Genomic DNA, 26,923 nt, shown 5'->3' on the forward strand with positions numbered 1-26,923 from the left:
GCTTGTCCTTGTTTAGGGCCTTACAAACTGTATTAAAAATTCACATAGAGGGTAAAAAGTTGTGTATACAGTGAAGCCATTTGGCAGGCAGCCTCCAAACTGTCTGATCCACAGGGCCTCCTGAATGCCAAACAGCACTGCTGTAGTTTTGCAGCTCAGAGTGATTCAGCTGGGCTGGTAAGATGACACTGATAACCAGCTCACAGCTTCAAAAAGGTTAAACAGTTTTGATTTAGACAGATGGACTGTTGGTTATGTGCCAGGTTGTGTCTTTGGTGCTCTCTGGTGGTTGTGGACCATCCATGGCACACAGCAGTATCAAATTAGTAAATTCACAGAAGTGTTGTTGGATCTTACTTGATAGAGTAACTGATACAAAGAAACGCCTGAATTTTGGGCTGATGTGCATGTATGTGTGCATGCAGGTTTTGGGGTTTGTGGCTGTATAACTAATTGGTAATTAGAAATTTCCCTCTATTAATCTGTGGAAAAATGCTTGTTGTTCCTGCTCCTGCTGTCTGGGAGATTTTGCTTGAACAAAGAATTGTAGCTCTACCTCACTTCAGAGGGCAAGTGAAATGTGGGTGGAGAACTTATGTTCAGGACTCTGATACAGTACAGTGTGTTTGTTCTCCACTGACACTGCTTGTCTCAGTTCTTTTTATTTCAAAGACAAAATTAATAGCATAGCTATACTGCTGGTAAGCACACAAAACAACCTAGATTTTCTAGTCATTCTGTATGACAATGTTTTTGTGTGAGAATAATCTTTTTTGTCTCAAATACAATTTGTTGTCCTCAAGAGTGCAAGATCTGTACTCTCCAGTGCAAATTTTTGAATTAAACTTTAATATATGTTTGGATGGGGAGTTGAAGGAGAACTCTTGAAGTTAAACACTTCATTCGAAGGTAGTCTAATTGCAGCAAGACTACCATAAAAATAGCTTTAAGAATATAAATTCAATTGTGCTTTTTTCTAATTGTCAGTCATGGCAAAAATCATAGATTGGGCACTGCTGGCAGTAAGAAGCTGTGCTAGGATGGACAGCATAGCTTGCTTTCTCAATATAATTGCTTTGTGCATTGCTCATGAACATGTTCTTAGGGAAGAATTTATATATCACAAAGCTACAGGACAGTTTTCTTCCAGAAGCTGAGCTTCAGAGGTAAATAGTGGAGAAGTCACATAGGCCCTGGGGAATTCTGCAGGTATGTTGTGGTTTAACACCAGCCAGCAACTAAGCACCACACAGCTGCTTGCTCACTCCCCCCTTGGCCCCCCACGGTGGGATGGGGGAGAGAACTGGAAGGGTAAAAGTGAGAAAAGTCGTGAGTTAAGAACAGTTTAATAATTGAAGTAAAAGAAAATAGTAGTAATAATAATAATACAGTAATAATATACAAAGCAAGTGATACATGATACAATTGCTCACCACCTGCCAACCAACGCCCAGCCTGTCCCTGAGCAGTGATCGTTGCACCCTGGCCAACTCCCCTGGTTTATACACAGAGCATGATGTCATACGGTACGGAATAACCCTTTGGCTGGTCTGGGTCAGCTGTCCAGGCTGTGCCCCCTCCCAGCTTCTTATGCACCTGGCAGAGCATGGGAAGCTGAAAAGTCCTTGACTAGTGTAAGCACTACTTAGCAACAACTAAAACATCAGTGTATTATCAATGCCTGGTACTAAATCCAAAACACAGCCCTCTACCAGCTACTAGGAAGAAAATTAACTCTATCCCAGCTGAAACCAGGACAAGGTAGTATTTAGTAACAGTACCTTTCTTTTCTGCTAGAACTAAGGAGCTTGTAGGAAGCTTTTCCACAGTTGTTAGAGGACTGTTCAGAGCACCTAATGGAGTTCAGACAGTAAAATCACTCTTGGTAACAGAGAAATCCTAACTAATGTCCTCAACTAGGACAACCATAGTAGTTTTAGCAGTTGAATAAAAATTGCTTGGGTATGTTTTCTCTCTTTTCCCTTATTTTTTTTCCCTCCTATTTCACAGCATTGCTTAACAAGTAGTCAGGGAGCAAGCTTCATAGCAACTCAATAAATGTTTTGGTAAAACATGAGCAGTTTAAAATGTTTAGCTGGGGAGGATCTGATGAAGATGAGTTAATGCAGAGTGATTCCCAGCACAGCTGGGTCACCATGTGCCAGCCTGAGACCTGCTCTGGGAGGTATCTTCCTCTGGAGACCCAGCAGGTGTATTGCACAGCAGGCAAATGCTTACCATGATTGATTCCACCTTGGTGTGGACTGGGCTCATCTGGCAGATCACACTTGGGCTTGGGTTATATTGCTCATCATGTCACAGGTGGCTCATTGTAACTTGAGACTGAAGTGATTGCTCTTTGATGCTTGAAGTTGTCTTGAGCCCTGATCACTCCTGATGTGCTGAGAGAGGCTGGAGCCCTTGCAGGCTAGTGTGCAAAATTAATAGGAAGATGCTATAAAAGTGTTCCATTAAGTATTTCTTAAAGCTGTGAAGTTTTAGAAAATTGTCTCACTGGTGAGGCCGCACCTCGAGTGCTGTGTTCAGTTTTGGGCCCCTCACTACAAGAAGGACATCGAGGTGCTGGAGCGTGTCCAGAGGAGGGCAACGAAGCTGGTGAAGGGTCTAGAGCACAAGTCTTATGAGGAGCGGCTGAGGGAGCTGGGGTTGTTTAGTCTGGAGAAGAGGAGGCTGAGGGGAGACCTTATTGCTCTTGCTCTCTACAGCTACCTGAAAGGAGGCTCTAGTGAGGTGGGGGTCGGTCTCTTCTCCCTAGTAACAAGTGATAGGACGAGACGAAGCGGCCTCAAGCTGCGCCAGGGGAAGTTTAGGTTGGATATTAGGAAAAACTTATTCACTGAAAGGGTAGTCAGGCACTGGCACAGGCTGCCCAGGGAAGTAGTTGAGTCTCCATCCCTGGAGGTATTTAAAAGACGAGTAGATGTGGTGCTTGAGGACATGGTTTAGTGGTGGACTTGGCAGTGCTAGGTTAACGGTTGGACTCGATGATCTTAAGGGTCTTTTCCAACCTTGACGATTCTATGATTCTATGATTCTGTGATTCTATGATTCTATGAAAGGTGTCGAGGTAGGAGTACTTTCCAGTGTTCTAGTTGTGTGTTGAGATTGGAGTTGCTTTCAAGATGAAACAACGTGTGTGGACCATAGGTGCTGTCAACATGCAAGTGTGAGTCACAATATCAACGTATACCCAGGGGCTTTGCGTGGGAAGTGGAGTCTGGAGGTTTCATTGCTTGGGGCTTGCTTTTTCCCTAAAGTGTTAGATTACTGTTCATACAGGTATAAACAGAATTTGAGTGGGCTCTGAACTTAGTTTGTTCTTGTTGGCTTGCTTGATGGCTGTAATGAGGGCAGTGTGTTCTCCTGCATGGATTGAGGGGGAGTTGTACACAGAGGATTTTGTTAGTGCCGTTGAGTGGCATTACATACCATGTACATGATCAGGGATGTTGTTCATTAGGGAGCTTGGTGGTTCTCAAATCTTTTAAAATTTTCCCATTAGCTTTGAGCATGTGATATGTGAGATTTCTTAAAAAGAAACTAAAGCAAGATGCTCTTTCTTCATGCTTCTTGTGTAGCAGGGGAATTGGTTCCTTTTCCTTACTAGTGATTAAAATGAGAACTACTGTATTTTCTGTGTTGCTTCAGGAGGAGAGCTTACTGGTGTAGTTTCAGTCCTTTGCTTCTACCTCTCACTATTACTGCTTGGGGAGGTTGGGAAATGGCATTAATGATGAGTTTCATGGACTTCTTTTCAATTAACCTTTGAACTTCATGGTGTCTTCTGCTTCTATCTTTATTTGCTTAGCTTTACAGAGAGTTACTGAGTTGCTTCAAAAGAAATAATTCAGTAACTAACTCTTTAAAATAAACACCTCCTTCTTTTTAATGAGCTGTCTGCCAGGGATCTAGGAAGTATTCGTTGTACAGTCTGTTTGATTTGTGAAGCTGGAAGCCTGGTATCTTTGGCTTCTGTCTCTGTATGAATGCAAGAGGTAACTCCCCTAGGATTGCCGCTGTCTGTCCTGTATGTGAGGCCAGAATCAGTGAATTTGCAAAGGTTCAGGAAACAAGAACTGTCCAAAAGCAGCTTTTTCTTGTTTAAGTTCAAGGGTGCAACATAGGACCCTAAGAATAACTGTTGACAGTGGCAAGATCTTCATTTATTGTCATTTTACACTTCTAACCCTTCACATATAATGTATAAATTTCTTATAATTTGGAAAAATCTATTGAAATGAAACCCAGGCCTGGCTTTACCTTTCTGAAGTGTTCTCTTCTCTGTTCAGACCAAAAAGCAGCCGTGGTATAACAGCACACTAGCTTCACGACGCAAGCGGCTCACAGCTCATTTTGAGGACCTTGAGCAGTGTTACTTTTCCACCAGGATGACACGTGTCTCAGGTGAGTTCCTCTTGTGTGGTGTTCAGCTTCTGACATCAGTTACCTCTTACAGTGCTTAGTCCTCAGAAAAGACTGGCTTCTGAGAGAGTAGCTTTCACTTCTTCCCTGTGTGGGAATGCTGCTGTACATATTTATGTGTGTTACTCAGGTCATCCTGTTTTGCCTTTTGTGACCAATCTTTGAGGTTGCTAAATTTAGAAAACTTAATCCTGTCACTTTGGAGGGGTGCATGTATTGCTTTGTAATCCTGTACTGTGAAGGGCATAACCCACAATAAACAATTTCACTGGTGCTTGTTCTGAAGATGCAAATGTTTGAAAGCAGTGGTTGGGTCGTCTTTCTACTAGATGTGGTATAAACACAGTAGTTAAAACCATTGCTATTGAAATACTACAGAGGTATAAACATAAATTGATAAATGCTCCTGTATTTAGCATGCAGTAGGACACTTGGAGGTTATCCTTTATGTTGTCTAGATAGAGTATTGGTTAACAAATGGCTTGGAGTATAGAAGCTGAGTGTGCAGCAGCATTGTCCCATGGGGCACACCTTAAATCTAAGGCTTGTTCTGTAGAATTAGAAGCTGTTTTCACAATTGCCTAGATTGCCTCATTCATAATTGAGTAACAGTGTGACAGCAGCTAGAGTAATTGTTACCTAGTGGATGGATGGTTCTTAATTAGATGACAAGATTCTCTTAAGAAATGAACAGGTCAAATGAATGTCTTGAGGGTGAGGAGGGTTGCTCTGTGGCCCCTCTGGGGAAGCAACCAGCTTTGGGGAAAAAAGTTTCGGGCAATGGGCTGTGGCAGGCAGGAGATCTGCAGCACCAAGCTGTAGCTCATACAAAGAGTGACAGACTGCAGCAAGGAGCAGTGAGCAGCCAGCCCTCAGGGGATGGGAGAACCCTGCTAGGGACAAGAGGGAGCCAGGCAGAGCTTGCTGCAGCAGAGTATCTTTACTTGTAGCCTTGGAAGGCAAGGACCAACCTCCCAGGACACAGGTCAGCAAGAGAGCTGGGGTAGAAACCCCTGCTTTTTTTTTCCTCCATGAATTTAGTTTAAGTTTTATTCACTTCAAAATAGATAAATAAAAATGAGGCTTGGTTATTATTTCTTTTTAATTTAAAAAAGAATAAATTTGCTTTAAGTTTAAAGGCTGCGGCGTTTTAGTGGAGCTCACTCTTAGATATGTCTACATCTTCTACCTGCCTCAGGGCAGTGACTGACTTGGGTCTTATCATGCACAGCAAAATAATTTTAGCAAGGAATGCAGCACGTTTAGAGGCTGCTTTAGTAGTTTGAAGATTGGAGAAGCCAGTTGTATGTGACCAGCCAGTTTCCTCTGAAGTGCTAGCAAGTGCTTTTCAGAATTCAGTACTTCACAGATAACACTGAAATGTTTTCATGTGGTGCTAACTTGGTGATGCAGAACTGTGTTTCTGTTAAAATAATACTTATTAACCAAGGATAACAAATGGGGCTCTTCCCAGCATTCCCTTCTAGAAGACATCTTTCTTCATAATTGGAACTATAAATATGAATGTAGTGAAACTATTTTTTTATTCATATGTCAGACGCACCAAAAGCAGAGGATTTGCAAGTGCAGTTTTTTCCTAAATAAGGGATAACCTGTGATACTTCATTAAATTTTCTTTTAAGTCATTCCTGCTTTTTGACACATTTTAAATAGGATTTGATGTGGATTTGAAGCTTTTTGCAAGAGGTGCCTATGACTGTTCTAGTAGGGAGTGGAGACATAATATAACTGTAATTATGAAATGGCCTTGCACTTTGATAGGGAAAATATCTTGAGAAATAACATTTGGTTTTCCAGGCACAGATAGGAGGACTGTGTGCTTGATCTCTAAATGAGGGAAATCGAAGAGCAGCAGCTATTTGTTCCTATCAAAGTGTAGAAGTAGGAAACGGTCTTTGAAAAACACTGACTGATGTTTCTTAAGCTGTTTCCTGTAGTGGTCAGGTGCTGATGATTTTAATTTGGAGCAGTACTTCATTCATTTTGCCCCTTTTGATCCATCTGACATGGGTAATGTATATCCTAGTACTCTTAAACATGCTAATTACTAGCCTTCACTGTTCCTTTATATGATCAAACATTAAATAGCATATAAGGGACACTTCAAAATGCCTTACAAGTGTAGAGCAAGATGATAATTTCTGATGACAAGGAATTACCAGAGTGCAGAAAGTGATTATTCTGTTTTCCCACAAGAAATCACAGCTGTATTTTGGTTTTATAGATCAACCTTTTCATTTTTTCACCCCAGTATTTCCAAAGCTGTCTAATAAGTGGAGCTTTGTCATTTCCTTATGCTGCTGTTAAGGAAACAGATAAGGATAACTTAGCTAGTGGGTGGAATTTGATCTCAGCTGTGTGAGTGAGTAGTGTATAGCTTCTCTGCTGCTGCAGTCGATGCTGTGGTTTAACAGGAGGCAAGGTGTGCAGTAATGCGATTTGCAGACTGGACTACCTGTAAACTGAGGTGCTGTGTGTTAGTGCTGTGAGAGCAGCCATAGCTGTAGTTCCCTTATGTTGCACTGGTGCAAAAAGACAAAGCGAACGTGGGAGTGTTAGAGGAGGAAAGGGAGAATTGCTGCAAATTCTGGGGGTTGTTACAAAGCCTGAAGGCTCTAAGTAATGTTTGACTGCAGATGCATGATCGTGTTAGGAAGGCTGGCTTGCCCGTGCAGCATCACCATGAGTTAGGAATTTTTTCTTATTTAGGAAATACTAAATTTTAAAATGTTTTACATAAAATTCTGTTCATACCGAGAAAAATTGGAACTTCTGAGGAATTGGGGAATGACTTTCAGCTATCTACACTGCGATTTAGTTTTAACTTTTGTAGTAAACTGTTCCATTTTCCCACAGAATATTTATCATCATTATTCAAGCTGGCTCAATTTCACCTTGTCTGCTGAAGGTCATAATTTTCACAAAACTTATAGTACAGGGAATCTTCTGGTTTCACGCTTGTCTTCCTTCTCCAGCCTTGAAACAACTCTTCCTCAGCTCTGTTGCTTTTGGAGTAACAAGACAAATGTTTTTTACTAAAAGCATTTTCAATCTAATTGACACCAAATGTAGGCATATTGTAACTGAAGTATGGGGAAAGGAACATAGAAAACTAGATATGTTTTTCATAGGGCATTTTGATATGCTTTAAGGTTTTCTGTTAATAATCTATATGGCCTATGGGCTCTGAATTTGAATAAAATAAATGAGCTTATCTACCAGGAAAGCTATATTTGTGATCTCTAGACAGATTCTCAGCACAGTAAGTTCACCCGGTGTTGCAGTGGAAAGACTTAATTTGTGCTCTGAAAAATCATACTGCCTTTAGGGAATGCTAGAGGGGAGAGAAAACTTGTTCTTGATCAAGAATCCTCCCCAGATAACAAGCAGAGGTAGTGTCACATGAAGATACAGATCTTGATTTTTTGTTTGCTGTTGAGTTTATTTATCTTCTTACTGTGTTTCTGTCCTTCCCAATGCTGATGCCTCTCCCTAGATGACAGCAGAACCACAAGCCAGCTGGATGAGTTTCAGGAGTGTCTATCCAAGTTCACACGCTACAATTCTGTCCGACCCTTGGCAACGCTGTCTTACGCTAGTGACCTCTACAATGGCTCCAGCATAGTATCCAGGTAAGACACGTCGTGGCTCTGACAGAGCATCTCATGCTGATACAGGCTGCCGAGGCTGAGTTAATAACCTGTATTAAACAAGTTATGGTCTGTATATGTATGACGCTTTGCAGTCGCTCCCCCGAAATAGTTTCGTGAATGTGTGATTATCATTGATCTGTGAAGGCACTCAAGTACCACAGTAGTACCTTTTTATTCCTGTTGGTGTTGGTCAAGAATGAATGCAGAACCTTTGAGGTGCCAGTGAGTATCTGGAGCTGTTCTGATAAAGCACGAAGCCTGTTGTAGGCTCAGTTCTCTTCATGCTAGTATAGTTGCATTGTAAGTGGTACAGTTCTGGCATTTTAAGAAACACCTTGCTTGGTGTTGATAGCTTTAAGAATCTGTAGTGGTTTTAAATATTGTTGGTGTATCCAGTTGTAATGGTAAATATTAAATAGCTGAGTTGGTTTTAGCTGCGATTGCTTGAACTCTTGAGTGCTGGAAGCTCTGTTTACAGTGCTAAACGCTAGTGAGGGGGTGGTTGTGGTAAAGCCAACTCAACAGCTCTCTTCTTGCCAACAACAACTCTATATCCTCTGCTGTGTGGGGTGGTCATGTCCTGTGCACTGCTGCTGAAGCTCATCTGAGCCTCCCGTGGACTAGTTTGGACACTTAAGCTGGTGAAATGCTATTGACTGTCTTTTAACAGAATTAGTTTCTTCTAGTTTAGCTCCATGAATCAGCTCCCTTAGGGATCAGGCTTAAGAGAGCACATTAGGTAGGGAGAGGCTGGGACCTGCCAGCAGCCCTAACCTTAAACTGGTTTCAGCAGCTGTGGAGGCATACCCTGGGGGATTTAATTAGTCTGTGGTAGCTTGTTTTGGAGCTGGTGGTGGTGGGAAAAAAATGATGCAACATGTTCGTTGGGAAATCTTTTCTGCATGGTATACATGCAGGACCCATTAGCTTCTTACAGGCACATTTCACAAATTCAAATGTATTTGTTAACAGCAGCCTTTTGAAGGAGGAAAGTAGTATTATCTCTGTTTTATACATGGGGAGCAGGAGATCTAAAGTGGCCATACCTGAGGTCTTGAAAGAAACATGACGGTGACATAATGAATGGAACTTGGGGTTTCTGTGTCTTGATCTAATGCCTTACGAAGGGGCCATTTGGACAGTGACAGAACAGACCCAGAGAAATTTGTGCCATGTGAAGAAATGGAGGCATGTGTAGCACAGAATACTTTTTTTTTTTTAAAACAGCATTGATTCCTTAACTACTGCAATATGTAGCAGGAATGTATAATGTCCGACTTAGCCACAGAGGTCAGAACACAATAATCACTGATCTGACGTATATTTAACCTGCACTGATTGGGTTCACACTAGCTGCAATGAAATGCAGATGGGAATCTCGCTGCAACGTAGACAAACTTCCTCAGCTACCAACTTCAGCATGGATTGGATTTTGCTCCTTTGCCCTTTCTTCTCCTTGACATTCTGCAAGAGCAGCATTTTTGTGGTATTTGGTTAGAAAATGCTGGAAGGGCAGTAAATCTTGCTCCTGTTTTGAAGGCATTATAACTCTTGGGTGAAATATATGTTTGAAAAGTATGCGTGTTACTGTTGTTAAAATGAACATACTGTGGGGCCTCCTTCCAAGCCAATGCTAGAATTGGTAGTTAAATGCATTTAACTGAAAAATAACTTGGCTTCCAACTCAATGTCCATGCTTTTTATTTATCAAAGCATTTAAGAAATTTTTAGGGATTTTAGTATGTGAGCTGAGTAAGACTGTTCACATCTGAGCATGTCCTTAAGTGCTTTGGTAAAACAGCGCTGCTGAATGTGCTGCTGCAGTAACTCTTGTTAGCTTCTGGCTATCCAAACCATTCCTTTAAAGTCTGAATTTGTTAACCAAGAGTTTACATGTAATATTTGTTGGCCAACACAATTCTGTGGTTCACCATTGTTCTTCATCCAAATTAATAGACTCAAGTTCAGAGAGAGTCTGTGAAGCTAAATGAGGTGTGTGTCTCAGTGATGGCAGCTTAAGATAATAGAGCAGCTGTTAGGTACCTACGGATGGGACAAATTAATTATTGGGGTGCTTTAAAAAGCTTTTTAGCTAAGTGAAATGCTGTGAAAAGTTTTATTATCTGGCTGACTGCGCTGACTTCTGAAAGTGTTCCTGGGCATGGTGTAGGAAACACTGGTGAAATGATAAAAAGTAAGTCTTGCTGCTTAGCTGTTGCTGTTGAGACAAATGCATTTAAATACAAAGGAAATATAAGGTTAATAAGTTAGGAATCCTAAATTTTTTTTAAAAGTATTTTAAAGAGACATTTTAAGTATATTTAAGAATAAAAGTAGAACTGACCAGAAGTTAAACTTCCTTCTACTTAATACAGTTGGTTTTTAAAAAAATAAACTGCTGTTACAGACAGGATATAAGGGTGTGTTTGGTTTGCATTGCTTTAACCCTACATGAAATTCACTCACTGGACTCCAAAAGCTCTGCTGGCTTAAATAAAGAGGGTTTTAAGATGTATTAGCTTTATGTTTGCAAAGGAAGAAGATAGAAATATGTTCCTTATCTGCAAAACCTTGATGTTTATTTAGAAGGGAAATAAAACAGGGTTTATGGTAACAGGATGACAATTATAATTAAAGACTGTATATAAACAGGCTGAAAAAACCTGAAACTGAGCAGCAGTAGTATTTTCCTGAGCACCTTGCCACAAGCATATTTATGAATGTCTGGACTTCTTGAGGACTAATAAAAGACCATAAACAACACTATGTAGGTTGTATTACTATAAAAATTCTGGTGCAATATTAGGAAAGCTACAGTCTTTTGGGATGAAGGGACAAGCCAATGCCCTGCTCTCCAGCCCCAGGTTTCCCCAGCCTGGCAGTGAGCTTGCCTGAGGGACCCGTGCTGAGCCTTGCTGGGCTGGCGGCTCTGTGGTGGCTGTGCAGCATCCGCACGGTGGCAGCCGTCGGTTGCGGTGCTGGCAGCGCGGGGCTGCGGGCAGGAGGTGGGCAGGGGGTGGGGGACCCATGCAGTGCTGGTACCTAAGCTGTGCATCTTCCATCACAGCCTGATGGCCTTATTTAGAAAGGTGCACGCAATGCGATCGTAAGCCCAGTGAGGGAGAGCTTTCTTATCTTGCTTAGAAATGTGCTCACAAGCAAAATTTACAACCCTCAGCCCTTTTTTCCCTTATTTGCTTCAAGAAAAACAGATTAACAGAGAAGGATGTTCAGTGAAAAGGCTTTGCAATTGCTAGTTGCTCAGTTTTGCTTTAACATTCGAAGCACTTTCAGCATGCTTGCAATGTGAATGTATATGTACCTTAATATACTAAATGGGTTTTTTTATACAGTCTGTTCTCTTAAGTACAAAGTATTTACATGGTTTTCACAAGTATACTAAGTTTGGTTAGAATTGGGCCAAGGAATAAATTTTCCATTTATTATGCCTCCAGACAGAACAGTTGTCAGAGCTTAACTTTTTCTTCTCTCCACTTGCTGCGGCAGTAAATAGTAAAGGCTTTCTTTTAAAGATGAGTCTGTAAACTGCAGCGTTAGCATTACAATGATTTATGTAGAAAATTGCTTTAGCACTGTCAGAGGCCTTCAGAGAATAATGTGGCAGTCTTTCATATTTAAAAAAAAAACAGAAAAATCCAAGAAACAGACTACGGCAAGATGTCTGTCTGAAACCTGGTTATCAGAAAGCTGGTTCTCCCTGCCGGGTGGTTCCCAGGTCTGCTGGAAACATAAGTACATCTCTCCCAGAGGCCCTGAGGTTTGGGGGCAAATGGTGTGGGTTTTTGCCATCTGCTCAGACTTCAAATTCTTCTAGGTTAACTTACCATTTCTCTGAAAGGTCTTGAAATGACATCCAAAGGGTTTTGGTTAGCCAAGACTAACTATATTTATCTAAAGGCATAGTGATTTACAGAGAGGGAAAGAAACAACTTGGTCTTTGGCTGCTGAAACCTTACTCAACTCATCTGTCAAATCTTGAGACAGTGTTCAAAAACTGGATCTTACCTTTGGGGCTCTTTTTTTTTTTTTTTTTATTTCTTGCTTATTATTCCATTGCCTTTTAAGTGAAGAACAAGATATGAAGAGGTTTCTCTTAGTATTCAAACAGTACAATTAAGTTGGTTTCGAGAGTGTATTTTTGTTTGTATTGACTCTTTCAGTAACATGACCTGAAATCCTTTCTTCAAAGGTGAGCTTAAAAGAAAAATCATCCATTAGGAGTATGTTTTCCATGTATTCATTCAACCATTCTATTTTTTGTTCCATTTTTTACTTTGGACCGCAATTACTTTTGTATATAAATTCTCACATCCAGCCTTTAACAAAGTACCTTTTAGTTCCGTGTCCACCATAACAAGCCCCTTTTTTCCTTTTCTTTTTTTCTTTCTTTTTTTAATGCCCTGGGCTGGCTAGGATTAGATGAGCCATTTTACTAAGTTTGTGACCAGCTATGCTTCTGTCTTGGTAGTAAAGATAAATGAAAGAAATGTAAGTGGGTTTATCCTTCACAGGGTTATGTTTTAGAGCACAGTAGATGCTGTTCCTTGAGAAGATGAGAAATGAGGATGGCTGAATTTTTCTTATAGTCTGTTAAATTGATCATTTTTTAAATGGACTTTTATGTACAAGTGGCAGCTGAAAACTGTGGATGGATCAGTCTTATTTGGACTGTTCCCACAACTGGAAGGAAGAGAGAGATACTTGGATAAAGAGACTTGAACTGCAGAGTGGCCAAGGAAACTTGAAGTGTAATACCCTGAATGCTTGAAGTGTGATACCCTGAATACCTGGAGTTTATGCCACTCCTGTGGTTCTCTTACCTTCATCTGAGGTTTTGGCCTGTAAAGCAGAGGTTGTCTGGGGCTGAAATGGGATTTTGTTTAATTAGAGCAGAGTAAAGTACAAAGCCTTTTCCTTACCTTCTCTTCTTTTTTTCTGGAGTGCAGAACGGATACATTTCCTAGTACATAATTGTGGTCTGGATCCGTTGAGCAGAAGCTAAATGTGACTTGTAACCAGCAGAAGGGTTATACAGATGTCAGTTCAGATCTCTGAATTCAGAGTTCAGAGACACTCTCAACTCTAACATAGCCATTCAAGTCCCCAGGATGGGCTGCTGGTACCAAAAGGGACTCAGAAACATGCTCTGAAAGAGCATGTCTGCTTGTATCTCTAGTCTTGACCAGAAAAATAAACCTTCTTGTGACTGCGGTGACATTGCAAAGAGAAGTCTGTTCTTCTGTCAACATAGGGTTTCACTTTTAGGGGTAAAATTTAAATAATTTGAAATTGGGAAGTTAATGAATGGAAGTTGCATGGCCACCAGTGGGACCTCATTTTTTTCCTAGTAACTTCAGATTATTTGGTAGTAGGGAGATCTTTTTCCCATTAAGCTCTCTTAGTACTTCAAACCTGTCTCCAGCTGCAGATAATTAGATGAGTTTTTTTTAGTTTGATTTAAACTTTGTGAATTTTTATAAATGGTCTGTGAAAAGTATTGAACAGTCTTTTGATGAATTTGGGAATCTGCTTTTAAACGAGATGTATTAAACAATGATTGCTTTTTCTGTTTTTTCTTTTTTGTTTTATATCTTGAAGAAACTTTGTGCAGTTTATGTAATGATTCTATGATAAGCAGTTTCCATTTCTTAGCAAATACTGTGTAGTGGTCATTGGCTGCAGCCTGGGGCAGTCCAGCATTGGAGCTGGCTTCCCAAAAAGGCTGTGCAAGCTTCATCCTTAGAGGTATTCATTGCATCCACTCCTTGATTGATCAGGACAAAAAACTTTTCTGGGAGGCTGCAGGTAGCAGCCATCATCAGGCAGTAGTGCTGTGTCTTGGCCTCAGGAACTGGGCTTGCAAGCCATGAAAGCTGTGGTTTCACAGCATCTTATACACAGAACTTTCACACCAACAGTGTTGGTAAAAGGCAAAGATGGATTTCCCTTAATTCCCTCCCAATTTTATAGCTTGCTTTCAACGTTCAGTGTCGATACAGTGAATTTTTGTGTCTGCTTGAAGAAACAAGCCTGTTATTAATAGAACACGAATTTCTGTAGCTTATTACAGTGTTCTTTTAATTCTGTAGCTATATTTGTTGGAAATGCCTGAATTTGCTAGGAGGTCTTTATCTGAAAAGCATTAGCATGCCTTTGGATTTTTTGTTTGTTCCTTCCTTGCAAACTAGAAGAGTTAGTGTGTTGAACAGTAGGTAGTTGAAAAAAAAAATAAAAAATTAAGGTGGTGTGTTAGGTATGCAGAGAGGTATGGTGTGGGCTTAAACAATTCTGAGAAAAAAACCTTATGAGCAGCTCAGCTTGGAGAAGAGGCTTGAGCTAATGATTATTAATATTGTCTGTATTAATAAATATAGACTTTGGCCGATGTATTGGTTATATGCTGCATAGGTGTTTTGTAGAATAAGTTATGAAGCGACATTTATGTTCTTACAGGATTATATACAAGTGTGTGTATGCATTTGTGCAAATGAAGGTAGAAGTCAGATCAAGTTTCTCTATATGACATTGTGTGAAATTAAGGGTATTTGTAAGTACCTTTAATTTTTCCAAAGAGTAGTTTAAGGAGAGCATACAAAATACTGACCAAAAGATATTCAAAATGCCATCAAAGCAATCTCCTAAAACAGATTTGGCAGTTGGATGAGAAATGCTTCAAATGGTGTTTTAACCTCATTCCATCATCACCAGGCAGCAGGACCACTGGAGTTAGTTGCCCCAGCCTATTCTTTGGCTCCTTGAGACGGCTCATCTGCGGCATATGGACTCGATATTTATGAAGGCTGGTGCCCTGCCTCGTGGTGCCTGTTGGATTGAGCTGAGCTGTCTAAAGAGGTTACTGTCTCCAGCTGTCCCTCCTGATGCTGTGCTGCAGGATGTTGGCAGAATAGCTGATGGCAGTGTCAGGTGAATTTGGAGGCTTGGGTTAATAATGTGGCAGGGTGTGTACTGGGGCACTGGGCTTGGGCGGTGATTTGTTCTGAGAAATGGGACCTCTGGCAATGTGGTCAGCTGGAGGCAGTAATGTCTTCAGCTGCTGCAGCTAAATCATGGAGAAATCATTGGAGCCTATGGATGGACTGTGGTGTTTACAGTCCTAGTATTGATGGAGGTTTCCTGTGCTGAGCTCTTTCAGATATTTGTTCCTCGGCCTGTTCAGCTCTGTCTGCAGCTGCTGTGATCAATTTTGAAGAAACAAAATCCTTGTTGGTGTAGTAATAAATGCGGTGGCTTGAAAACAAGCTTGCAAGCTTTTGAATGGCCTTATATTTAGAAGGCACTTCAGCATCTATCACAACCGATTTAGTTCCTTCCTACTTAATGGCATAATCCTGATAAGACAGTACTGCTGTGCTAACAACCTTACAACTTGTCGTGGAGCAGGGTTTCCTCCCTCAAACCTGCTCCTTACACAGCTTGGGCAGAGGCTGCCACTTTCCTTTCTGGAAATGTTTCCCAAGCTTGAATGTAGAAAGAGGTCAGCTGAGTATGTTTGGAGACTTAAAACCTCTTCTACCTTAATATTTTGTAATGTTGAGGGTCTGTTCCTGCTACTGTCAGAGCTATTCGTAACCTACTGTGTATCAGCCCAGCTGGGAGAAATGGCAGATCCTGGTTTTCAAACATAGATAGGTTACCTAAAAATATTATAGCAGGCAGACTGATAATTTGGCCTGAATTTTAAATAGTGTCGTAAGAAACATTCTGCATTTAACTGTTGGCATTTTTAGTTAACATTTCCCTACTCTAGCTTATTTAAAATAGTGTTTGTGGAAAAACTGAATCTAATCCTCATTAACTTGCATGGTAGGTGTTTGCAATGGCTTTGGCTCATTGTACTTCTGTGTATCTGGCATATAAACCCTGAGACTGTCGTCGTCGTCTCTTCAGCATGCAGAAGAGCATCACTTAGCAGTAAAGTGGCTTTTTATCAATATGCTTTATGTCCGGTTGCTTGCAAAATTCAGTAGTTCCCTATAGGTTTTCTCATCATTAGTGCTAATTAAGCCAGGTTCCCCTGAATACGTGTATGAAAAAAAAAAAGGCAACTTACGCAGTAGAACAGGATGTCTCTAGTTATAGAGTCTTACAGACAAGGCTGGAAGTTTGCTATGGCTTCCTGGGAGATTTTGGGTTGTATTTAGAGGAGATGAAGTCCAGGGTCACTTCCCCTTGCTTTCCCCCCCCAAACCAGAGGGGATCCTGGTTCTGAAAGTTGAGCTGTTGCAAGAAGCATAATTAATCTCTTGTAGCATGGTATATTCTCTCATTGGGTTTAAAAAAAGAATTACTCTGTTTTATCTAGTGATGACAGACCATCTCTGTTGGTTTTGATTTCAGGCCTGTGAGATGGAACTAAGCCCACCAAACCTTGATTCAGATTTAATATTATCCTTCAAACAAGCTCTTTATGGAATGAGAATATCACTAAGTGGTCTCTGTTAGAACTGATGGCATTTCATTGCACTTAAAAGGATTTTTGTCAGCATGAAGCGGGCCTGGAACTAGGTCTAATGACATTTACTTTGTCAATGTGGTACCTTTTTTATGCCTTTCTTCAAATGGAGTAAAATAAAACTCCAGGTTGCTGTGGCTGCAAGAAGGAAGCTAGAAGTGTGACTGCAGCATGACTGGAGCAATAATGTCTTACCAAGGGAGCCCGGAGCTGAGGACTGTCCTTCTGTGTAGTGCAGGCTTTGATGAACTGTTATAATGCCCTTCCGTGTCTATTTCTCAGCTGGGGTGGGGGGGGTGAGGTGGGGGGGAGAGATAATCAACACACAGAGCTGACTTTCTAATGTTGTCTTTTTATGCCTCAAATAGAGATTTGCTTAGGGGGAGCGTGTTCCCATCAGGTGTTTGAAGCCTGGAAGAGGTGTGATGGCAGGGGAGGGTACCCAAGGTACATTCAACAGCATCTGGAGCTGCTGAACCTGGAGCTGGCGTGTCCCAAACAACTCCAAGGAATGCGATCAAACTGAAATAGCTTGGGGTCCTCTGTCCCATGGTTTTCATTAGACTTCCATTAGACTTGAATCTGATCCATTGAGAGGCCATAATTATAGTAGCCAAGACAACTTTACCCTATTAGAGGACAAATATGGCAATTTTCTGGTAACCTGGAGGTCACAGCTAACCCCAATTAATGTGATTCTTAAGGATGAAGGCATTTGCTCTCTGACAGGGTGTGTTTAAGTGGAGTCTTGTTTATACAATTAATTTATCTATTCATATAGCAGTCTACAGAATTGAAGTATTTTTCTGTGGTCCTTCTGTGGTCCTTCCTGAGCAGAGGTGCAATAACCTGTCTGGGATTGTGGTATGCTTGCTTAGCTTGTATTTTAGAAAGCATTTAGCAGTACAGGGGTTTGAATCAGGGAATATATTCAACCAGCAGTGGGCTATCCTTGTCCCTGTGGCACAGGTTAAGGACTTTAGAGTAGCAGCAGTGACCTGATGTAGGTGGTGCTTTGGAGTATGAAGTAACTAATGCAAATGTTGCTTTACTTTAAAAAAAAAAAAAAAAAAAAAAACCAAAACAAAAAAACCACCAAACCACAACATTTTTAATTTCAGCCACTCACAGCTTTAGCAAAACCATCTTTTGATACTGAAACTTCATATGCTTTGTCTCAGTAGCCTTTGTTTTTATATGTGATAAAATGTAGCCTTTGAGCTGATGAACACAAAATCTCAGTGCTGTAATACCAGCTTCCCATGCCTGAATGCTTTGTTTTTAAAAACTACAAATTGGTATGCTAGTGCATGCTTAGTGACACTAATTACCTTGCCTTAAAATATCGGTCTGCTGTAAAAACAGTCTCTCAGGTATGTGATATTAATACCAATTTCTGTATTGGTCCCAGGTGCTGAACAGTCTGCAGTGGTGCTCATGGTGTTGGATTGTAACCTAAATTTCTAATCTTTGACTTCGATGCCTCAAAATGAGTGTTGGAAATAGGCAACCAGGATATAAGATGGTGGGACTTGAGATTGTTAGATGTGACAGGATATCCCTCGGAGGTTAGGGAGTGGAAGCACGAAGTGAGAAAGACTTGAAGGAAATGTAAGTGAAGTGCAAAAGCTGCTGTTATTTGTCCTTCCTTCCACCAATTAAGTCCCCCAAAACTGAAAACAATATATCCATGTTGCAATTAAATATGGGGCCACAGCAAGATAGGAGTTGGGGTTAGAGACAGAAATAGAAACAGCACCATATTAGGTAGAAGTAGAACTGAAAGGTTTTGGTATATTCAGGGAGAAAAAAAAATATATATATAATATTTTCCCATGAAAGGGACTGAGTCATCTACTTTTGTGGAAATGGCAACTCGTACAGTCACAGATCTTGTTACCAAGTCACAGCTGAGGCATTTATGATTATAGTAGCAATTGTAGAGTATGTGTATGGAAAGGGGAGAGGAACAGTTCGACTGCAGACCTTTAATTGTAGCTAGTGATGCAGTTAAAGGCAAATGCAGTTAGGTGCAACCCCCCACATTCTCCTGATTTGAAGGATTAGATCCAGAACATATTCATTTCTCACAGAAACTCACTGGGCTAAGTGCCCCTCCAGTCTGACCCCTGGGGCATTTCAAACTGCAATTTCAAGTACAGTGTGAACTGCCCCAGGGGTCGGTTTGGAGGGCACCAAGCCCCGTGCTGTCCCTGCAGAAGACCATAGAGCATGCCAGCCCAGTCACTGCCTGTAGAGTTGTCTTCTTGCAGCCTCACAGCATCCACAACCACTACATCAGGGATGCTAAAGGGTATATCCATATTTATTTCTGTTAATATCTGGTATGGACCAGTTGTTTATGGATTACTGTTGTAAAGTTCACTCTGCCACCATCATGTCTTGCAGGAGTAAGTACCTGTAGAGTGTCTGTGTGTGGTTTTTAAAGTGTGACTGCGAAGGGGGGAAACCCTCATCTGTCCCAAATCAATCTTCTGGTGAGTGCCTCCTAGTTCTAGTGTAGAGTGACTTGTTGAACACCAGTCTTGCTGTTGCCTTGTTCATAACCCTTATGGTAAGGCAGCTGCTCCATTCCTTTAATCAATTTGGTTGCCCATCTGTACGCATTCTCTAACTCCAGTGCATCTTCCTGGGCTGTGGAGAAAAACTGCACGCGCCATCAGGGTGTGAATGTAGCAAGGCTTTATGCAATGGCAGAACTGGTAAATACTTATGCTTTACTGTTTCCCCACTGGTCTACCCTCAACACCAAGCCAAGCTTCCAGACATGTTTCAGAAGCAATTTATTTCATAATTCCATTTGTTAGCTATGAGTGCTCTCCAAGGTTGTAGGTTTTAGCATTAAAGCAATTGATTTATAATCTCACAGATTGAGAATAAAGATAAGCAGCAGAGCAATCGGAACCCTTGAGAATGTGTTTACTTTCTAGCAGCTCTTAGTGGTATTTCCATAGGACACTGGTCACTAACTTCTTAGGAAAAAGAAAACAGTGACTTGGGGACTGGAGATGTCTATCTTCTGTTTTCCCTAGGAAAAAACCAATCAATTCCTTTCAATTTGATTTTATAAGTAAATTGTGTTGCACATTTATAAATCTTTCTCAAATATCCATGAGTTTTTGTGTCCCCAAAAGATTTCTTATAAGAATTCAGCTAGTCTTTGTTGGTCAGAAATGTAGAGTTTAAAAGTAGGTTTAAAAAAAAAAAAAAGGAGCAATTGCTAATTGTTTCTAACATGCACATCTTTGAGGAGCAAGGACCACTGCTAGTCCAAAAGGGAACTTCACTGGATGTTCGGATGATCTAAAATATGGCTTACCTCTAGTGCTTCTTTAGAAAAATTAAAATAATGTCTGAACTGGTCTCTCATCTCTAGAGGAGGTTGCCTCATGCTAGGACTGAGGTAGGTTTGTAGCACACAGAGACAGTTGGTGCTCCATCTGCCCTCTGAGATGGTGAAAATGTTCATTGTCAGTCCCATGTTAAGTCTACTTAAAATAGTGCTACCAAAACATATTGCTCTTATTTTAGCAGGATGTTTAATAGCCGGTGCGTGCATGTTTTGTGTTGCTTTGGCTCGCTGGTGGCTCTGTGCCTCTCACCACATGTGAAGTGGATGCTGTTGTCTAGCTGGTTTATCTCTTGACTCGATGGCCTTTTTGATAAAAAGGATAAAGTATTTCCTATTATCCTATTGCATGTTATCATTGTGCTAATGACTAATTCACTTTGTAGAAATGTATCACCTGCAAACCGGAATGTTGTTGCTCTTCAGAGCTGGCCCTGTTGTGTCTTTTGACAAAATAAAACTAGGTTCTCTTGCAAATTTTCATACAGATAAGCTTATGCATAAGCAAGCGCTTACATTGAAACAAAGACTTCAAGCAGTAAGTGACAGGAATACCATCGAGCTAGTTAAATGCAAATAAGCCTTGCTTAATACTAAATATATTTAGAAGACTCGTAGGAAAAAGCATGAAAATAACTGTTGCTATGCAAGTGAGCTGTTTGTCCTAATCCTGATTAGTTTAGGGGGAAGCAGAGCTTTGCAAATATTAGGAATAGTTTTATATGATAAATAATCCACTTGATTAGCTACTTAGCCACTTGATTAGCTACTTAGATTGTTCATATTTTTCTTTATATATTGCTTACTAATAGCCAACTGGCAGAAAGTGAGAACACTTGTTGTACCAGGATTGTGCATAGATAATGGAGACCGAGGTGCAAGTGTGTGTTAGGCTTGCTGTGTTGGGTTTGTGCCTCCCTCACAGCAAAGGAACATCTGTACAGGTGGTGGTTTATTTCTGCATCTGTTTTCTCCCTGCAGTGTCTTCGATGCTGTTTGAAGGTCACAGGTCTGACAATTTCATTGGTTGATGCTTTTTATTAATTTTTTTAATGGTGTGTTAACTTTTAGAGACATATTGAAATACTCATTTGTTATGTCTACAGCATGTCTCTATTTTAAAAAAGAAAAAAAAAATAATGCTAGAGAAGCAAACCCACCCCAGGTGAGAGAGGTTCTATTCTGTTCTAATAACTTGGCTTTTTACCAGACATTATAATACATTAATTTTTTTTCTTCAGCAGCAGGAGGCTAAGGGTATAAATTGAATCCAAGTAGATGAATCGCTGCCATCAGTTTAGTCGTGCTTTACCTGAATCCACAGGGCAGTGAGCATGAGCTGAGACAGCAGTTCAATTAAGATTGTGGTACAAGTAAATCCATTGTATTGTTATAGAGGCTTTCGATTATACAATTCTTCCGTAGAATAGGGTGAGCTGACAAGACAAGACAGGCCTCAATGGTGCTTTCATCCTGTTTGTATAAAAAAATTATTAGACTAGTGTAGATCTGGGGCTAGGGGAGAGCAGTCTGGCTGCTTAGATAACTTCTTTCCCTCTCCCTTTTTATTGAAATAGATGCATGCTTGCTTGCTTTATTCCCCAGCAGTAAGCACGTTCCTCTTTCCCTTTTGGAGGCTTGCAATTTTTCAGGCTTGACCCGACTAGCTCATTTCTCCTCTAGCAAGCAAGCAGTCGTGAGTGGGACCATCTCCTGCCACTGCTTCGGAGACGTTTAGGTGCCTGCCTTAAAAGGCCAAGTTGCAAGCTGTTTCACTGAATTATTTTATACCGTCAGACTGCATATCAACAATCCTTTCTCTCCATAGTTTAAAAATAACTTGATGGTATTTCCTTTACAAGGACTTGAAAACTCTGTGGGTATTTAAATTTATCTTCCCTTGAAAGCATTGCAGAGGGGTAGAAAACTCTATCTGTTATAGCTATGGGGGCAGCCTAAAGAGCCCTCTCTCTTCTTGTAATTGGTTTAATGCTTTCTAATTCTAGAAAGGTGCCTTAAGTACCCCTGCTGTCAGGATTTTTCAAGCTATGTGAATGTGAAACCTCATCAGTGTAAACTTGGTTTTCTCTGCTGCAATTCAGAATTTGCTGCCTGGTTCACAAGTGCTGTGGCTTTAAAAAAAAAAAAAAATCATGATAGGGACAGCAGAGATTGAAATGAATTACTGAGTGGAAGAACCCCAGAAGAGACATCTCAAAGTAGTAGATTGTATGCTTAGTCAAGAGATCTGAGGAGAGCTGGTTACTGACCATACCAGCCTGGAGACTTGGGGCAAATGCTAACCCCAAACCCTTTCTGGGAGGAGTAGCAAACTTTGTCTTGCTGAGGCTGATACTTCTGAAAGGAGGTAGGTGTGTGTGCACATCCACCCTGCCTGCAGTGACATGGGCTGCAGGCAGGCAGGAGCTCCTTCTAGGAAGCAGGTTTATTTCCCTGGCTACTAGGTGTCTAGTAGATTTCTCTTGAGCCCTTTCGAGCTGGAAAGGTAGCAATGACATTAGCTGTTTCTAACCTGCTGCCTGCCTTTCTCTCGGATGTATTTCATGTACAACCTCAGGCTCTTTTCATTTGCAGCTTAACTTTGTTATAAGGTGACTGCTTTTACTTCCAACTTCATTGATATCTATTACAAACTTGCCCTGCAGTTCAAGAAAGAAGGTGCCTTGGTTTCCACGAGCAACTCTATGTGGAAGTCAGTGTGCATGGTTTTTACAGTACTGATATATGTTTTGACCCTCTGTTGTTACTCAGGGAATTTAGAAGGCTTTTTTCCACAAATACTGGTTTGCTCTGCATTAACACTTAAAGTTCACCAAGCTGCTGTATATAGGAGCTAAGGGATGTAGCAGTGCAACTGAGAGAAATCACTGGGCAGTCATCCCATCACATGTTGATCGTAGAGCATACAGCTGAACATTAAGCACGTTTCCAGGGTGAGTTGTCAGCTTTGACATTTGGGTACCGTGGAGTGTAGATAGTGTAGCTGAAGTGGAAAACCTCTAGAGCATCTGAACAAAGATCCTGGCTGTGGGAGGGAGATCGTGCTACCACAAAAAGTCTGTTCCAGTAAATGGAGATGTGGGTGTGTTTGGGGATTAGAAAATGGTGCCTGAGAGAAAGAACTCCACGCTGTTGGCATGTGTACCACACCTGACCAAGGTGTTCTGGATGGGGTGTTTGCTAACTGCAAATTGTGATTCTCAGCTCTGCCATACTGAGGCATTTAGGTGGTAAAATACCCTGCTGGTAAGTACATGTGTTCTGTTACACAGTTTTCAACCTATGCTTTTGTTCCTCAGTATTGAGTTCGACCGAGACTGTGACTACTTTGCCATCGCTGGAGTGACAAAGAAGATTAAAGTCTATGAGTATGGTACAGTCATTCAGGACGCGGTGGATATTCACTACCCCGAGAATGAAATGACTTGTAATTCCAAAATCAGGTAGGTGTTGACTTTGCATTTGAACTCAGAGGTCCTCTTCCATTTGCTTGTTTATGTGCAGTAACTGTTCTGCTTTTCTTTATCCATTGTGGTAATGGAAGGGGAAAGGAGGAAAGCAGGAGCTAATGGAGAGCTTGCTTTCAACTCCTGGTGGGACTGGGTGGCACAAGCACTGTTACTTATGTATGCTGGGCTCATCCAAGGTAATAGCAGGCCCACATATCTGGAGGAGAAAGGGACATAGGGTAGTGAACTACTTTTGTTCCTTGCAACTGCTGTAGGATACCTATGCAGTTAAAAGGAGAGTAAATGTGGAGTAGTGGATATGCTCCAGGTAAAGTCTTAGCTTGTCTCAAGGTAACTTCTGTGCCCAGTTCTTCATAATAGCCACAGATTCCTTCATGCTCTCTTCTCTTCATTGACCTTACCATTCTGCTGAGAGGCTGCTAGTCCTCAGGAAATGTGCCTCATTTGCACCTTCTGCCTATGAATTTATGTCTGCCTGAAGTACTGTTCTGCTAGGCCTCATAATATCAAGCTCTTGGGAAAAGACATTGCTTGATTTTTGCTTCTGTGCTGCTATTGTTACTGTCAACCTTTTTTTAATCTTTTTAGATGACTTAAACCAAAGAAATATAGAGCATCATGTCAGAACTTCAATTGAAAGAATCCAGCTAACATAGCTTAAAAATCCTAATTCAAAAATTCTGTTAAAGCTCGAAAGTAAACAATACAGGCAAACCAATTCAGTATTATAATACAAGTCTCCAGCATCTCTGAACTCATTGGTTTTTATTTGGTACTCTACATTTTAAAAATAGTAGAGCACCTACAAAACTAAGTAATAAATTTATATAACAGTCCGGCTTCCCTAAAAACAAAACATGCAACAAGCTTAATGTTTGCAAGCCTACTTTATAGCATAAAAGTCACACTTAATTTTGTGGTTGACGTGTTTCTTAAGATAGATCAGTCACTCCTGTATCACTCATGCTGATTATTCTTGGGAATTGTGTCACACTATTTTATGAAGGAAAAGATGTAAATGCAACTGACCCTGGGACTGACTTTTAAGATGGGTAAAAACAGTCTGAGAGGGATTTGTATTGATAAGCCATACTGATTATAGAGCTTGTGCTTTACTGGACTTATGACTCAGGCAAAAATGCTGAACATTTCACAGTAGAGTTCACACCATTCAGCTTCATTATTCTGGAGAGAAGAGCAGAATAATAGGAGAACCATCTAGCAGTCAATTAATACCTTTTGCCTTAATTAGAAGGGGAAAAGCAATGTATGTTTGGTATTTCTTGGTCTGCCTGAGACAATTTCTGAACTTGCTACTTCAAATTTGGCAGGGAGCTACCCTGGTGATCCTGCTAGGCATTAGGAAGTTGTTTGTTCTCCCTGCTCTGGCAGCCGCCGGTGAGGAGAGCCACGTTAGCACCTTCAGTGATGTTACTCTTGTCAGCTTTGTGCTCCAGACAGGATACCGCTTGCATTTGAGATTTCTTCTGTTTCTCAAATTTCATGCATATATACATTATATATATGTGACAATGCTAAATGCATTGTCCTCTGCCACTCTGCCTCAGCGGAGGTGGACAGGGTCCTTTTATTTCTTTGCCCTAGTTTCTCTCAGTCCTCCAAAGAAATGCCTCTTCCCCCCCCCGCCTTGGCACCTCCACATTATATCAGCCTTCCTTCAGTATGTAGGTGCTTTTGGTTATGACAAATAAAGTTAGGCTGTCAGTCAAATGCATCCTTGCTATATCCATTAGCTGTGCTGCCAGTCACTGGTGCTGGGGCTCGAGCAGCATAATAACTTGCTATTCTGAAACAGCATAGCTTGCGGGAGAAGTTATATATGAAGGCTGTAATTTCATTACGGAATATTGCAGTATGCTGAAAATGTGCCTGTATTATAATAAAAAAAATCTAAACAAGTGGAACCTGCTTTTTGTAAAAAGGCTTGGCTTAAAGCTGTTGATCTTAATTTGGGTGGAGGTGCAGCTTCTTTCGGAGGCTTATTCTACCTGCTAGTGCCCTTTCTGATATCGAAGACAGAGGTATTTCTTCTGTGGCACATGGGTAGTACCTCTCTTCCCAGCAGAGATGCGGGGGTCTGTGTGCAGATGGGATTTGGTGACATGTCCCTTCTGCTGAAGCTGGCGTGTGACACTGGCACGGCTCGTAATGTCCCTTCCATCCTCGCATGGCACCAGCGCTGTCTGTCCGCAGGCGCTTTGGCTTTCCAAAGACACGTCATGGGAAGCTCACCCTAAATTGATCCTGGTTAACCTTGTTCAGAGTGATGATGCTGGAACATAAATCGTTAGCGGTTATGTTGGTGACTCAGCTTTCGGAGGAGCAGCAGCTCTGACAGGCTTTTATAAAAGCAGACAGGTGACAGCATTTGCAAAGACTCGTGTCTGGCCAAGAGCAAGTCTGCTGGCCTGGAGCAGCTGCGGGAAGGGAAGCCCTTGCCTGGGATGGGGCTGGCACCAGCCCAGCCCTGCTCTGCCGTGTGCCAGCTGGGCGCCTGCTGAAAGGTTGAGCTTCATGCCAGCAGTAATTGATTGTAGGCTTTTCTGGAGCAGAGCCCTGGTACCAGCTGTAGCTGAGTTTTTCTTCCTCTTTTCCACCCCCCTTTTTTACACCCACCTGCTTCTTAAATACATTCTTTTTTCATCATCTGCTGAGCTTTCTCATCCCTATTTTTAAGAACGGAGAGGAAGTCAGTGTGTCGGGTTTCTGGTAAATGTGCATCGCATCCCCCGGGAATGACAGTGGCATAAGCTTCCAGGAAAAACACAAGATGACACATAAATCCTCATAAAAATCCCATTTACAGATTCATAGTTTCAGTACAAGAAACAAATCCTGGCATTGTGTAGTAGCTATAAACAGCACCCTGTGAGCTAATTATGACTTGCTGTGTCCCTAGCTATGGCAGACAATAATCTGCAGCTCCCGCCATGCAGGAGGAGATGGGAAAGGACGAGAAGAGGATGAACGGCTAGCAGTGAGCCACAGCTCTTCTCTGATTTATTCAAGAGGCAGATTTGTTGTTTTGGCATAGGTTGCAGGGGGAGAAAAATAAGGAGATCTAGCATTCAGGTAAAAGAAATGGGCTTTAGGCCTTGTTAATCTACAATAGGTGATGTGCAAGTGTGGTTAGGTAAACATGCTTTTGAAACCTATGTTTAGTATTCTGCTGCTTGCCACTGTGTGTTTGCAGCATCTGTACTTCAGTGATAGATGTTACCACAAACCTCCAAAATCAGCTGCATCTGTTTAGTCAACTGCAGTAAAAGCAAAGCATCAGTAGGCTTTTCTTTAGGAGGCTGCTAGTATTTTATTGTTTTCATTTTTCGGTGTCAATAAATCAAATTTGTGATTGCTCTATCCTAATAGCAGTTCATGGGTATATTGCTGTCAGTTTTTAAAATGGCAGTCAGTTCTCACTATTAAGTTT

General features: G+C 41.2%; 1 protein-coding gene across 3 annotated transcripts in view; it reads left to right on the forward strand.

Moving 5' to 3' along the window:
• The window catches only part of COP1 (COP1 E3 ubiquitin ligase), a 132,592-nt gene that overhangs the window by 34,488 nt on the left and 71,181 nt on the right, over positions 1 to 26,923 (forward strand). For all 3 annotated transcript variants that reach the window (XR_014228161.1, XM_082311800.1, XM_082311801.1), the window contains exons 10-12: positions 4,311 to 4,425; positions 7,961 to 8,096; positions 23,302 to 23,445. Coding sequence is in view for 2 of the 3 variants with exons in the window: in XM_082311800.1 (XP_082167926.1) it covers positions 4,311 to 4,425; positions 7,961 to 8,096; positions 23,302 to 23,445 (395 nt within the window). In the remaining variant the exon portion in view is untranslated. The remainder of the gene's footprint in view (positions 1 to 4,310; positions 4,426 to 7,960; positions 8,097 to 23,301; positions 23,446 to 26,923) is intronic.

Source organism: Platalea leucorodia, assembly GCF_965183815.1.
Source record: "Platalea leucorodia genome assembly, chromosome: 5".
Classification (NCBI taxonomy): Eukaryota; Metazoa; Chordata; class Aves; order Pelecaniformes; family Threskiornithidae; genus Platalea; species Platalea leucorodia.